This window comes from Castanea sativa, chromosome 8 (assembly GCF_040712315.1).
Source record: "Castanea sativa cultivar Marrone di Chiusa Pesio chromosome 8, ASM4071231v1".
Lineage (NCBI taxonomy): Eukaryota > Viridiplantae > Streptophyta > Magnoliopsida > Fagales > Fagaceae > Castanea > Castanea sativa.
The window spans coordinates 24,784,714-24,800,282 of record NC_134020.1 but is presented as its reverse complement, the minus strand read 5'-3'; the positions used below and the strand labels follow the sequence as shown (position 1 = coordinate 24,800,282).

Genomic DNA, 15,569 nt, shown 5'->3' with positions numbered 1-15,569 from the left:
TCAGTCAACCGACAGAAATTGCTAAGGTGGCTGTCGGAGGAATTAAAAAATTATAAAAAATGCCACGTCACCTTGACACATTAGCATTTTTTTTTTTTTATAAATAATTTTTCATATTTAACTAAAAAAATAAAATAAAAACACAAACTCAAATTTAAATTTAAAAATACAAACCCAGAAAATCAAACCAAAAACACGAATTCAAAATTAAACCCATTAACAAAATACCACTTCTGTTAGAATAACTCAAACCCAGATTTGAATAAAAATTGTTGAAGATGAACCCAGATCCAATCTTTTGTTAAAATAACTCAAACCCAGATTACAACAACACAAACGAAAAAAGAAAAGAAAAAAACAGAGATCAAACACAAACAAAGACCCAGATCACAAATATAGATCAAACACTGACCCAGATCACAACAACACAAATGGGGGAAAAAAAAAAAAAGATAAAAAATTTCTTCCGGTCTCAAGACCCAAACAACATGACCACTCAAAATCAAGATCAACTCTCACGGTCTCAAGACCTAAACAGCATGACCCATAAGACAAACCCCAGCAAAACCCAGCTAGACCCAAATAGAATAACCGATCTGACCGATCTGAAGAAGACCGTCGCCGCTTCGATGGTGGAGGTGGACTCGCTGGGGTCGGCGGAGGAGAGAGAGGTCGATCTGATCCACCACGCATCGTTGATCTAACCCACCACGCATCGTCAATCTGACCCACCACGCACCGCCGAATCCATCGCCTTTATCATCTTCAACTAACTCATTATCTAATCACCAGAAGATCTTTCCTCCACCGGGCAAAGTTTTTAGAGTAGTGCCGATGTGGAAAGTGAAATGATTGGCGTGTCAATGGTGGCAGCATCTCCAGCTCCGGCCTCTCTGTGTCCTTCCAATGCTTCTGTTCAGAAGAAGATGGTGTGTCATGGGTGATCTGAGAAAGCCACCGAATCAGAGAGAGGGGAGAGAGAAAGGAAGATGATAAATGAGAGAGAGGAGTGAGAGTGACCATGTGATTGAAAGAAGAGAGAGAAAGAAGTGACATTTTGTTAATGGGTTTAATTTTGAATTCGTGTTTTTGGTTTGATTTTCTGGGTTTGTGTTTTTGTGTTTTTAAATTTGAGTTCGTGTTTTTATTTTATTTTTTTTAGTTAAAATTGAAAAATTATTTATAAAAAAAAAGAAAGATGCTAATGTGTCATAGTGACGTGGCATTTTTTATAATTTTTTAATTCCTCCGGCAGCCACCTCATCAATTTCCGTCGGTTAACTGACGGAAATGACGAAAATAACACGTGTTAATTGGTTTAGGGACTAAAAGTGGTAAAAATAAAATGTAGGTACTAAAATGGAAAAACGTTAAAATGTAGGGACTAAAAGTGCATTTACGTCTTTTTTATTTTATTTTAATGGGCTATATGTAAAAATATTAGATTTAAGAGAGAGAGAGAGAGAGATTAAAAAAAAAAAAGATTTGATAGAAGGTATATTGTAAAGTGAGGTGATAAAATAAATAAAGTAGGTTTTTGAGGTGTTAAAAAGCTAAGATTATGTATGGTAACAATTTTTGTTTTTTATTTTCAAAAACTTATTTTGGGGAATATAAAAAAAAAATTGTATTTTTGAAATCAAAAACATGTTTGGTTAGTTGAAATTAAAAAAATAGTTTTTTGAAGAAAAAATAGAAAATACTAAAATATGTTGTTACTAAGATTTGAATTTTAATACTAACTCATTAAAGGAGGCAAATTCATTAAATTAAATGCATCTTTTCATTAACTTTTGAAAATTAAAAACTGAAAACAGTATTTTGCATGTTTTCAGTTTCCTTCATAAATTGAGTTTTGAGAACAATTTTTGTTTTCTATCCATTTTAAGTTGCCAAACAAGTTTTTTAGTTTCAAAAATAAAAAATTGTTTTTAAAAATGGAAAATAAGGGGGAAAAACAGTTACTAAACATACCCTAAATTTTTTTTTGGTAAACGATGCTTGAGATTAAAACTAAGGAATAATAAGTCTATTACAACAAACAATGCCAGCTTTATCTCTAGCCAACATCTCAGCCACCACATCCAGTGGATTAAACAAAAAAATAAAATCAGTTACATAAATATTAGCTCCAAACCTTGCAAGCCGGTCAGCACAACCATTTGCTTCCCTGAACACGTGCACCACCGAGGAGTTAGGGAATGTCTGTATCAGGTTCCTACAATCAGTTAAGAGGGGTTCAAGCATTATATTGACCATTGAAGGCCTTGACAGAAGTTGAACAATAAACTCAGCATCCATTTCAATACAAATATTCTCAATCCGCATTTGCTTTGCCACTGTAAGCCCGTCCTTCAGCGCCCAAAGCTCTGCCACCGTGCTTGAAGTGCTGCCTAACTTCCTCGCAAACCCACCTAACCAGTCACCATTGTTGCTTCTCAAGCCACCACCCCCACCAACCTTCAACGAGTTCCCGTACATGGTCCCATCAGTATTTAGTTTTACCCAACCCGTAGGAGGCTTGTGCCATTTCACTTGGACTTGCACTCTGCTAGGCTTGTTGGGTTCATTGGGACCAATAGCATAGAACTCCACCCCTTTTTTTAGGCAAATAGAACTCGTGCCCTCTTCCACCCTCCCTGATTGTAATATTGCCTTATTTCTATGCAGCCACATTGTCCATATTGCTTGAGGAAATAAAATTTTCCATCGAACATGGGGTCTCGGGTAGGAAATGGAAGTCCCACAAAACTTTTTCAGCCACTCTTCCAAATTCAAACCAAAAAATTCCTGGTTGTTTTCCTCAAAACCCAAGTCTTTCCACACAGCTTTAGCCACCCTACAGTCCCTAAGAGTATGTATGATAGATTCCACCCCTTCCCGGCATAATTCACACGTTGGGTCAAGGTTTAACCCTCTTGAACCAAGAACTTCCTTTGTAGGCACGTTGCGATGAGTAAATAACCAAATAAAAAATTTGATTCTAAGGGAAGTGTGTGCTTTCCACACCCATTGATGAGGACTAGTTTCGAGGTTCAACAGATTAAACCCTTTTGCAATGAGATATGCAGATTTAAGGGAGAAGGATCCATCTTTGGAGAATGCCCAAATTAACATGTCTTCTTGGGCTGGATTTGCTGCAATGGGGATACCTTTAATTTCTTGTAGGATTCTATCAAGTAGGACAAAAGAGATGCACTCCATGCTATCCTTCAAACTCTTGGCCGAGAGCTTGTCTTCTCCCTCAGATAAAGGGCCTTCAATTTGCTGCTTAAGTGGTCCGGAGGGAGTCAAAAGTCAGCCCAAGCACACACACTCTCACCATTGGCAAAAGACCACCTTAGCCCCTTATTAAAAATAACCCCTCCCGCCTTACATGCTTTCCAAATTTGAGAGGCAGTTTGATTCCTAGAGTTTCCCCTCAAGCGATGAGGGATAAGGTATTTACAGGTGAGCATTTGAGCCCACGGCATTCCTGGACTAGCAGCAATCAACCAACAAAGCTTCGCCAAAAGGGCAAAATTTCTTGCATTCATATCAAAAATCTCGAGACCTCCCAAATTAATTGGATTTGTGACCTTGTTCCATCCCACAAGATGAATTTTCTTCTTATCCACCGTAGAACCCCAAAGAAAGTTTCTCACCAATTTAGTAACATCCTCACAAACCTTGATCGGAAGTTTATTAATATCCCACAAGACGAATTTTCTTCTTGTTCCATCTCACCAATACCTCTTACATCTTTTTTACTTTTTCAAAAAAATTTACTTTTTTTAAACTCTCAACTTTTTTACCTTTTAACTTTTAATCTGAACAATTAAGAAGGTATTGCATGGTATAATAGCTTGCACTAGACCCCAATCTATTTTTGAGATCTAAAAAAGAGGTTTGAGATTAAGTGCTGATGCAATTGCTATGATAGTTGTAAAAAGTAACTTTCAATTTCAACCATTAATTAAAAAAAGTTTAAAAATTTTTTATGAAAAGTAAGAAGTGAAAAAAATAAAAATAAAAAAATCTTTGTGAGACAAAGTTGGTGAATTGCACCTGTGCCTCTCCTAATCCTAATAAAGAACATAGACCTTTGGTCCTCAAGATTCTACCGTGCCCAGTCTAATACTATATAGGCATATAGCAACCATAATGAGACTATCATGATCGCTATTCGATCAGTGACAAACCATTTGATAGCAACTCATGCAGGTCAGAACTCGTTACTGCAATCTTATTGGGATTTCAGATTTTCATAACTGACTAACATGCATCTTTGTTCAACAATATGATCCATAAAGACAACGACGAATAGAACCACGGTGGAAGTCACACGCACCACTAAAGTTGTATGGAGCATAGCCTACCTAGACCTTTAGCACAAACAGAAATAATTATAGTGACACATGTGAAAGTAATGATAGTATATTTGATACAGCAATCACAAAAAATGGGGAAAATGAAAAAAAATCAAGAATCCAAGGGAGACCGTTGGAGTGAATTCTAAGCAAAAATTGAAAAGGATATATTGAGGTGACATGACACTAATTTCAGCAACCTTGTTGTAGAAAACACTATTTCAAAGTATACACATTGTCATTTTGTGTGATATGGAAACTCAATTCGATAAATTAGTCTATGTTCACTTTGTGGTAAACCGTAGAAGCCAAAATATACATGTCCCTATAGTCCCATGTAGAACGTTGTTACACATGTTCTTCTCCCTCATGAAGTGCTTGATAAGTCAAATTCTAAGTTTCTAACTTGGAACTAACAATGAAATGAATGATGAGTAAGATCCAACACCATTGTCGGCTCGTTAAATCTATCAGAATGAAAAATCCAAGAGTTGATATATATAAGAAACTGACCTTTTGTTTTTTTTCTTCACATTGTTGCCGTATCTAGATTGGTTACCTTGTTGAAACTGTTACACACACATTGTTTTTATTTAACAAGTTCAAACCCATGTATTTTTTAGCTCTAAGCTAAATGTATATTGTGGTGGATGGGACACGTGCAGAGCTAGTATTGGATAAGAGCTACAAGGCAAGCCAAAATGTGCATGTGCCTCGCCGCACGGTCATTACGCCAAGTGTCGTGGTGTGAGGGGCAACGACATGAGCAGCACGTGTGTGACTTCTTTGAACGCTTGGATTTCATTTTGTCTACACGTGTTGTGCCCCCACATGACTTGCACCTAATTTTGCCCATGTGCATGTGCACTAAACGACAATCTAATGGGCGATCGCTGCAATAGTTATTAAGCCCCACCTCTATGATAAAGACGTATTATCTTACTGTAAAAAAATTTTAGCTTTTTATTTTTAAATTATTAATAAGAATCAAATTATATATCGTGTAGCCATGTAGGAACCAAACGTGCCTAGTGCAAGGTAGATTCTCTAACCGTGTGTTGACACGTGGCATCCTATAATTATGAGGACTAAGAGGGCGTTTGGATAGCCAAAACGTGCGTCCACGTCCAAAAATTTTTTTTTTTTTTTTCGCGTGTTTGTTATTGTTCATTGGCCATGAACAGTGATTTTAGACCAATGAACAGTAACTTTTGGCATTAACAGTGTTTTTTACCCATTTAAAAATTATTTTGCTACAGTGTTTTCAGTTTTCAGTTTTTAACAATAAATTCTATCCAAAGGGACCCTAAGTGTACATAGTTCAAAGTTTCAGTAGAATAATAGACATTTGGGTCATCAGGTTTATAATATTTTAAAACTAATTAATTTAGTCTTTAATTATTGTAAAAAAAATACGTAATAATTTAGGGTCTATTTAGTTCAAAATTTCTAACATCGTTGTTGAATTTTTATTATTATTAAATATGTATTTGAATATTATAGAAATATATATCAAAAATATTATTATTATTTAAATACTAAAAATTGTTATTTAAACAATAATACTAGCCTCCGTACCAAATTGAACCGTTGAAAAAAAAATGTTAGACGTAACTTGCTTGAGAGGTGACTGAATTTTACCTAAAACTTTTTTTCTGTGTCTTTTTTGAGTTTTTCTTCCTTTGCTTTTACATAAAATTTATTTATTTTTTACACGAATTTAGATGATTGGGTTGACAGGTAAAGTCGTTACCCGTTAGGAAGCCAAGGAGGTAAAATGGAAACTGGTCTCACTTTTTGGGACCATTCTTCAAAGTTGATCCACCGAATTTACAACAATAGCCCTACAAAGCGGCTTCATAGCATTGTTAATACTTAATAGGCCATATAGCTATCTCTCTATCATCCACATGACCATACTGCGCTACTCTTGTAAGAGCATCCACATCAGATCCTCCATTTTACACACTCACTTTTACACTAAAAATCTACTTTTTCTTTTTTACCCATCTAATTTTACAAAACTTCTACATTAGTTCATCTATCCTACACCCTTTTTAATTAAATAATTAATTTTCTTTAATATTTTATTCTTTTCCCCAACAACCTCTTAAATTACCGCGTTCTCTCTCTCTCCTAACTCATTTCTCACTTTCGCTCTCTCTCTCTAAACCCAACTCTCAGACTCTCCCTCTCCCTCTCCCTCTCCATCAACTCCCTCTCCGATCACCATCTGCGAGTCCGATCGGCGAGCTCAGATCACCATCCGGAGCTCCGATCGCGATCTGCGAGCTCCGATCGCCATTCGCGAGCTCCGATCGCGATCTGGGAGCTTCGATCGGCGATCTGCGAGCTCCGATCGCGATCTGCGAGCTCCGATCGGCGATCTGCGAGCTCCGATTGCGATTTGCGAGCTCTGATCGCCATTCGCGAGCTCTGATCACGATCTGGGAGCTCCGATCGGCGATCTGCGAGCTCCGATCGCCATTCGCGAGCTCCGATCGCGATCTGGGAGCTCCAATCGGCGATCTGCGAGCTCCGATCGCGATCCGCGAGCCCCGATCGGCGATCTGCGAGCTCCGATCGCCGATCCGCGAGCTCCGATCGCCGATCCGCCAACTCCGATCGCGATCCGCCAGCTCCGATCGCCGATCCGCGAGCTCCGATCCACGGCAAGACCCACGAGCTCCGACCAGTCAAGCACCGATCTACAAGTCAAGCACCGATCTGTGGTTGTTTGTGTATGTCTGTGTTTTTTTTTTTTGTTGAGCAAAGTATATCTCTGTATTCTGTGTTGAGAAAATGATGGAGTCTGTTAAGAACAGATCAGAGAGAGAAAAAAAGGAGCGAAGGAGAAATGATAAAATATTGTTTACCCGAGCTACAGTAACCATGTAAATATACACGGTACTGTAGCTCGGGGATGATTTTACACTATTTTAGCTAGTTTTAGCTCCACTGATGTAGCTCAAAATGTGTAAAATTGAAAAAATTTTGCATTATACATTATTATCCACACACTGATGTGGATGCTCTAAGGATGTTCAGTTGTTCACACTGTTTAGATCCATTGGTTTGACAATGAACCTTGAAAATATATGTTCTATTGTTACATGTGATTAAACAACATTTTTTTAGTTTTTTTTTTAAAATACATGTAAATAAAAAAGTGTGAAAAAATACATGTAATATTGTTTAAAAATTGAAAACATGTGCTTAAACACATGTACCAAATATGCCCTATATATTTTAAATAGCTGTTTACTAACTATCATCTTTGTATTTCTTGAATATGATTGCTATCACTATTGTTAAAATGTGATTATTTCTCTTTAATATGGTTGTCATGCTAGGGTGTTCTTTTTCCATGCTCTACATATAAGAGAGAAAGAGAGAGCATGAGAAATTTGAAAAATGAGATGTCCCATATATATATATATATCCACCTTCAATGTTAAGATGTCAAAATATTGAAAACTTTCATATTGTAATGAGTACTTTTACACATCCCCAAATTGTTACACATATACTCTAAGATCTCTTCCCTGCAAAATCTCTTCCATTAAACTACAATAAGGGTACGTAGGTCAACTTTTGAAGGTAGAAGGTAGCCATTTGATTAAGCAAAAAATATAATAATAATAATAATAATAATAATAATAATAATAATAAATACACACAGTCCCACACATATGAAGTCACACACTTACACACGTATAGTATATGCTTTCTGTTAGATACATTGCATTAAGAGAACCCAACAGTTTTCAATTTAGTAGCTTTGTCGTAAATGAGGTATTTTTATATTTAGCGGTTTCGTCTGCTTCCTATAGTTAAAAGCGAACCCACAAATTTAATTCCACTAAACGACTAAATTATATATATAAAAAGGCTTGTGGGGAACACCGACTCTATGCCTAGTTGTATAATACATGTACACTACTTTACACACTAACAGTTGGATTAAGAAATAATGACATAATTGATAATGCATGCAAACATCATTATTGATTGATCCAATGACTAAGCTTGCAGTGGTATGAAACTTATTATACTACAAGGGTCACGTTATTAGAGTTCAAAAATTGATTAAAATTGTTTATAAAAAATAAAAATAAAAATAAAAATAAAAAAAAACTTGAAGAGTGCCGAAACCGCTTGTCGGGAATAAAGAAAGAAATCTTCCGGTTTTCCTATGGAATTCCTCATCCATGTTCATTGGTTACTTTCAGACCAAGGTTTTATGAGATTGGTTTGTACTTTACATTAGAAATAATATTGAATAAATAAATAAAAAGAATGGATTTTGTTTGCACCTGATAGCATAAAATTCCTGCTGTGAGATGTGGATTTGTGCCAATGTAACTAATTCAGTTCATTCTTGGGTTGATAATATGTCACAAGTACTCTTAGTAGACATGCACACTCTTCAACTAAAGTTTTTCTTTTTGACTAAAGTTTCATCTTTTTTTTTCTTTTTTTTTTTTAAATTTAGGATAAAACCCAAGGTGTGTATACGTAAGAAGTTGATTACATCATATGTTAGAAATAGGAGAGATGTATGGAGTGAACTTCTCATAATATGTGATAGGGTCGGAGTTAAAATAATTTTAGGTCTAAAACGACAATTTTGAGTGAGTAATTTTGATGCAATCAAGAGTTGTTAATTACATTATATATTTGAAATGTATACACTTAAAAAAGAGCTTATTCTTTTTATATAATCAAGAGTTGTTATATTAATAGTTTGAACATCATTATACATGACATAAGAGATCGTGTTTAAGATTCAATTAATTTTTCAATTTTTCTATCATTTTTTCTTGAGTTTTCATATTCTAATTGATATTCTCTAATAAGTGTTTATAATTAAAAAATATTATGAATAAAAGAAACATTGATTACAATATAAAATTATAACATAATACTAGTGTATAGCATGTGCATATGCACGGTACAATTAAAAACAATCAAAATTACTTACACATATGGATTCAAATTATTACTTGTTTAAGTCATAAATATATACATGAGTTTCTCTCTCTCTCTCTCTCTCTCTCTTATTTTTTTATTTTAGTTTTTTTTTGTTATACATGAGTTTACTCTTTTTTGTATTATTTGATTTTTATGGTTTATTTATATTAGATTCTTTGTCTTTTTTGCACAACATTAACTCATATAGAACAATAATTTTTACAAAAAGATATGACACATAGTGCAAAAGTAGACAACAATTAGAATCTAATGTAGAATTTGATTATCTTAAGCTTTGGCTTTAAATGTATACTATCATGTAACCACTGCAGAACCCATGCATGCGCATGGACACCTTTAAAAATAAGTACATTTTTTTAATCATAAAAATATACACAATTGATTGAATTATTAGAAAAAATAAACATAATTAGATGCATATTAAAGTTTTGCCTTTTTCTCAACAAAAAAAAAATCCTGCCTAAGTTTATTACTATTTGTGATCATTTTTATATTCTAATTTTTAATAAAATAGAAAGTGTGGTGATTTTTGTTGAGTAGAAATATGATTGGTTTTTTTATTTTTATATTCATTATTATTGAACAATTAGTATTATGCATTCATTAACGTACTTGGCACAAATATTAAAAAACTTGAATAGACACATGATACAAAATTAGCCCACAATTGAAATCTAATTGAATTTTTCTCTTAACTTTGGCTTTAATTATATATATGACAAAACTTAGGTATAGTTAGGTTTTCCTCTTAAGATTCAGCCATGTAGCTACTTATCAAAGCCATCATTAGGAATTCATTGAATAATAAAGTCACCCAACAATGTTATCCGAATGGAAATGAATTAAACACATTACTAAATGAATTAATACTAACCATACTAAGATTAAATTATATATATATAATCACATATCATGATTCTATTATCCAAGCGAAAAATTTAACCCCAAAAAAGAGATTATATATATATATATTTTTTTTTTTTTTTGAAACAATTTAAGATTTCAATTGAGTTAGAGTTTTATTGACCCACAATTTTGGAGGTCTTATTGGGATAGAAAAGAGAACACACGACCAATTTATGTTTTCTTTTAAAGATTAAATTATATACACATACACATAAGTATTCAGGGAGTGGTGAGATGAGGCGGCAGAAATTAAAACCTATCTTCACCTCTTCAACTCTTTAAGATGGGAAAACTTACTCAGGGCAAAACAAATTAGGCTGGATCATATGGGGAATATTGCCATTTAAATGCAATTATAACTTATAAGTTCACCAAATTTAAGTAAATAAACATATAAATAATCCATAAAAAGTTGTTCTTAGTCTTGGGACTTTTTTTCTTTTTTTTTTTGGTTGAGAAGAATTATTATTAGGACTTAGCTAGGAGTATATGTTTTCTCAAAAAACCAAAAAAGTCTTAGGAGTATATGCTACTGCCAAACAGAGTACAATGACAAACAGAAAGTGTTGCAAAAGTTACCAAATAGAATAAGAATAACATGAATACAAAATAAGTCAACCATTATATGGTTAGTTTCAGTTTTCTTGGGCAGTTCACAACGCAATCTAGTACAGCCCTAGGTAGATAATCTAATCCATTGGGTCCGACTCGTCCTTCATTATAAAATATTGTCCAAATAATAATAATAATAATAATAAGCACAACCTTTTTTTCTTTTTTCTTTTTTTTTTTCTATCAACTAAAATAGTGTATGTTGCAGAACAAGGGTTTAATAACCAAGGTGGGCAGGCATTTTCAATGACTACTTATTGGAAAGACGGTGTGCATTACTACTACTAGTATATATAATTCACTCTCATGAAATTAAAGCCAGTAATACATTTCATCAAAATAATAATAATAATCCAATAACACATGGCCTTTCATATTTTTTCTTTCTTTTCTTTTTGGGAGATAAAAATGTCAACTGAGGCATGCACGTTCTATTCACATCATAGGAAAACAATAGGGGCTACAATAGTCGTGCTAAAAAAATAGTAGTAGTACCAACATTTTATGGGCTAGAGGTCAATGCAATCAAGGTAGCAAGTTTTTTTTTTTTTTTGAGAAAATTCTTCTCTTTTTTTTTTTCTTTTCTTTTTTGAGTGAGGATAATCAATGCAGGAAGGTGGGTTATAGTAATTGATGTATTGATATGATAATATATATATATATAGTATAATTATCTTTTTCTAATAAAAAAAATATAATTATCATAGATCTTAGACGCTATTATTTTAGGACATTTATTAAAGGACAAAACTTAGGTACAGTACCTTTGGTGCCGTTCTTTAGATTTTCCTCTTAATATTCAGCCATGTGGCTACTTAACTAAAAAATACACTTCCTTATTATGAGAAAAAATTCACATAACAAAATCTTAAAAGGAAAACCTAAAGAACAACACATAAATATTGTACCTAAGTCTTGCTCTTTATTAAAAGACCATTTAAAAAAAGTTTTGATACCATTTTCATGGGAAATATAAAAAACAATAAAAAAATCAATATTTTCTAAAAATATTTCATAAACCAATATTTTTAAAGCATCTGTTAACTTTGCTCATATATTAAAAAAAAATCCAAGATACCAAAGAAAGAGTCAAAAAAAAAAAAGAAAAAAAAGAAAGAAGGATATACCATTTTTAAAAGGGAAAAATATTCAAATCTTTCATTAACCCTGACCCCCCAAAAAATCAAAATAATATTTTCGGTATGAGACAAAGCATTTAGGAAAAGTTGACCTAAAAAACTAAAGAATAAGATCAGAAACATTGCAGCCATAACATTGATATAAGAAAGGACCAATAACCAAACAGAAAATTGATCAAGCGGTGTTGATCTTAGTTCAATTATTTGATCACCCAATAAAAAAATAAGACACACCATCACCCATAATGGCCTGCCTTTTAAAACACTCCGAATCTTCCCAATTTAAAAACCAGGGGCCGCGGGAAGGAAATTCTTTTCACAACCGGGGTATTTATGGATATTCCCTAAAATAAAACCGGCGTATTCCGCAAGAGCATGGTTTTAGCCTTGTACAAAGTGACTTTTCTTTTTTTAATAATGTTTCATATGAAAATAAATAAATAAAACACGAACCTTTAAATTTTTGTTTTTTTTATTTTTTTACTTTTAAGGAAATGATTGTATGTAAGGAAAATATAACAGGAATTTAATTCTTGACCAATGTAAGGATTGAGAGAGAGGGAGAGAGAGAGAAAGAAAGAGTATAAATTGTTATAAGTAAGAGACAAAGTTCCTGAAAGTGTGGGAACGGTTTCAATGAAAAGAAATCAATTTTCTTTCACAAAGAGTAGAAAATGGTATCAGCTAAATTTTCTATACGGAAGGTTTTTGCATTCCTTATATTTTCTTTGACGCCGACAGGTATCTCTGGAACTTTGTGAAAAAGCCATCTCTCTCTCTCTATATTGTCCTATGTGCCTCATTGTTCTTCTATTTATAAGAGTCACACCCTACCTTCCTTGAACTCCCCCAATACCTAGTTTTTAATTTTTTTGCCTTTTGTTCTCAAACAGCAAGGTAGAGAATAGAGATAGTATGGAAGAGTTCGGTTGTCTTTGGAGTTACCATGAGGTTGGTCATACTCATTCCTCATTTTCTTCTTCTGGGTCTTGTTTTGTTTGTCATTTGAAGGTTTTTTTTTTTTTTTTTTTTGGGTTCTGCCTTTTCCAACTAAAATTGTATGTTCTGTGAGGTTTTTTTACTCAGTGATCATAATGTATTCAAGGTTCTTCCTGGGTATTTTTCATTCTTCTCTTAATTCTATGTTTCAGTTCCTTTATGTTATTTACTAGTTATGTATATTTTAAACTTTGGCTATTGAACTTGTTTGGCTTCCGAAGCTTCAGTTTTTCTATTTCCCTTTTTGTTAGTACTGTCTTTGTAGTCATGGTTTTTCCTCTTCTCCAGAAAAGACTCTTGGCTTTCAATGAGTTGTATTTTCAGTAAAGGTTGTTGAGAAATTTTCAATCTAAGTATCCAAGACCTTACTCTTGTGTAAAAGTGCATTTTGTTGGCCCATCTGTCTAAACCAGCTCCAAGATGTCAGTGTATTGTTGTAATATTTCATTGTATTTCAGAGCTAGGTGTATTAATGCTGACTCTTAACTCTCTCTCTATCTTCTTGTCCCCTGTTCATCAATTTCAAAAAGAAGTATGGTTTGACTGCAGGGGCTCGATCTTTAAAGGCCGTTTTAGGGATTTTACTGTTCCTCTCAAATTTGAAATAGTTTTTGATCAGTAGCCTATTTTGTGCCGATGAGATTCTTTCTTCAAAAGGATTTTGGTGTCAATGGTCACTTTGAAGCTATTGGGCTGAAGTTGATTTTTGCTCTCTCTGAAATATTTTTTCTTACAAAAAATTTATTGTCAAAATTTGAACCCATTGGGCTTCTTCAGTATCTCAATTCATTGCTTAAAATTGTGTGTGTATATATATATATCCCTAACTGATGATCCCTGTGTGTGTTTGTATGTCTTTCTTCTCTCAATTGTTCCTTAAAATTTTTGTTTCTACTGTTTGAGCCTCTCTCTCAAGCTAACTGTCCTGTTTTGAATATTGACAGAACATTGATGAGGTGAAGCAGAAGCTTATCTACACCACTCTTGAACTGGAGACAATTAAAATTGAAGCAAATGAGGAAATCAGAAAGAACAAGGAGAATATGAGGAATTTACACAATCTTCTGAAGATTGCATATCAAGAAAGAGATGAAGCTAGAGATCAGCTGCAAAATCTCCTAAACAAGCTCATGGCTTCTAGCCCAACTGAATTACCCAATATACACCCACGTGTCCACCCTGAAAGTCCTCTAGTAATACCTGCTAAAGCAAACTCAAGCATAACAGAATCTAACAGTCTATCTGAAACATATAACCCCCAATCACATGGCTCTTCCCCAGTAGATTCTCTTTTTGATGCCGTTTCATCCCCAGATTTCTCAAACATTAATGTGGTTGATTCAGGTAAAGTGGGGTTTGTGAATCAGCCCCTTGTTCATGATTATAATGGCTCTTTGTCCACAGATTTAGCCTCTCCTGGAAAGGCAAAGATTGATCCAGCTTCTGAAGTAATTGATAATCTTGTTAAAGGAAAAGCTTTGCCTCAAAAGGGAAAACTCTTACAAGCTGTGATGGAAGCTGGTCCTTTACTTCAAACACTTATTGTTGCCGGGCCACTTCCTCGTTGGCGAAATCCTCCGCCTTTGCAACCCTTCAAAATTCCTCCTTTTTCCATCAAAGGTTGTGAGACTGCAGATTTCTCTTCTAAATCTCCTGCAAATGCTGGATACATGGTCCAAAAACCACTGAATTCATCCACATATCCTGTAATGTCTCGTGGGACTTCTCAAACTTGTTCAGCAGCAATGTTAAATTTTGCTAGTGGCCCTTCTAATTCATATTCAAACAATATGATGCCATTGACCACAATTGCTAGTTTTAACAATCATGTCCCAGCAGGCAAGCGACAAAGGTTTCAGTAAAATCACTGAACCTTGCTTCTCTTATGTAAAAATCGAAATTCAGTGGTTGATGGTGTAAATGTGATACTTTGTTTTGGGGTTTAAAAATTGACATAGCTCTTTAACTTGGTTTATCCTTCTTGTGTCCGTTTACATTGAAATCCTACCTTTTCAGTTAATTCTGGCACAAGATAGTTGTGAAAAAACTAGTTTTATATTTTGGATATAGACACATAGATGTGATCATTCAGCGTGTGAATAAACCGGTAATGAGGCACTCAGCCCAAACAAAAAAGTGAAAAACACGGGTAATGAGGCATTACATTCTAATCAACTATTCACTTTGATTCAATTGAGTCCGATTAGCAATGTCAGCATCAACCAATTGAGCATACGTCAACCTATATAGCCCATTAAAAGATGGTAGCATTATTGAATTCTTAACTTGGGAGAAATAAATGGATTGGAATGAAATGTATAGAATATAAAAAATATATATATAAAAAGAAATTGAAATGAATTAAATATTTATCTCTCTTGTTTGGATGTTTTGAAATGTAAAGAATAGAATAAAAAATAATATGGTTTGAGAGTTGAAAAGAAACAAAATTTGAAATGAATGTTTTAATAACGTTACTATTATGCTGTTTTAAAATAAAAAACTATTAAGCCAAATTCTTTATTAAAAACCGGCTATACTGCCATATGTGCAAGGGTGTAGTACACAC

General features: G+C 33.8%; 1 protein-coding gene across 1 annotated transcript; it reads left to right on the top strand.

Moving 5' to 3' along the window:
* The first annotated feature begins 12,808 nt into the window (after window positions 1-12,808).
* On the top strand, window positions 12,809-14,975 carry LOC142607051 (uncharacterized). The gene is made up of 2 exons (XM_075778460.1): window positions 12,809-12,952; window positions 13,945-14,975. Exons 1-2 carry the CDS (start codon window positions 12,917-12,919, stop codon window positions 14,860-14,862), a joined length of 954 nt encoding a protein of 317 aa, XP_075634575.1. The 5' UTR covers window positions 12,809-12,916; the 3' UTR covers window positions 14,863-14,975.
* Window positions 14,976-15,569: the final 594 nt, after the last annotated feature.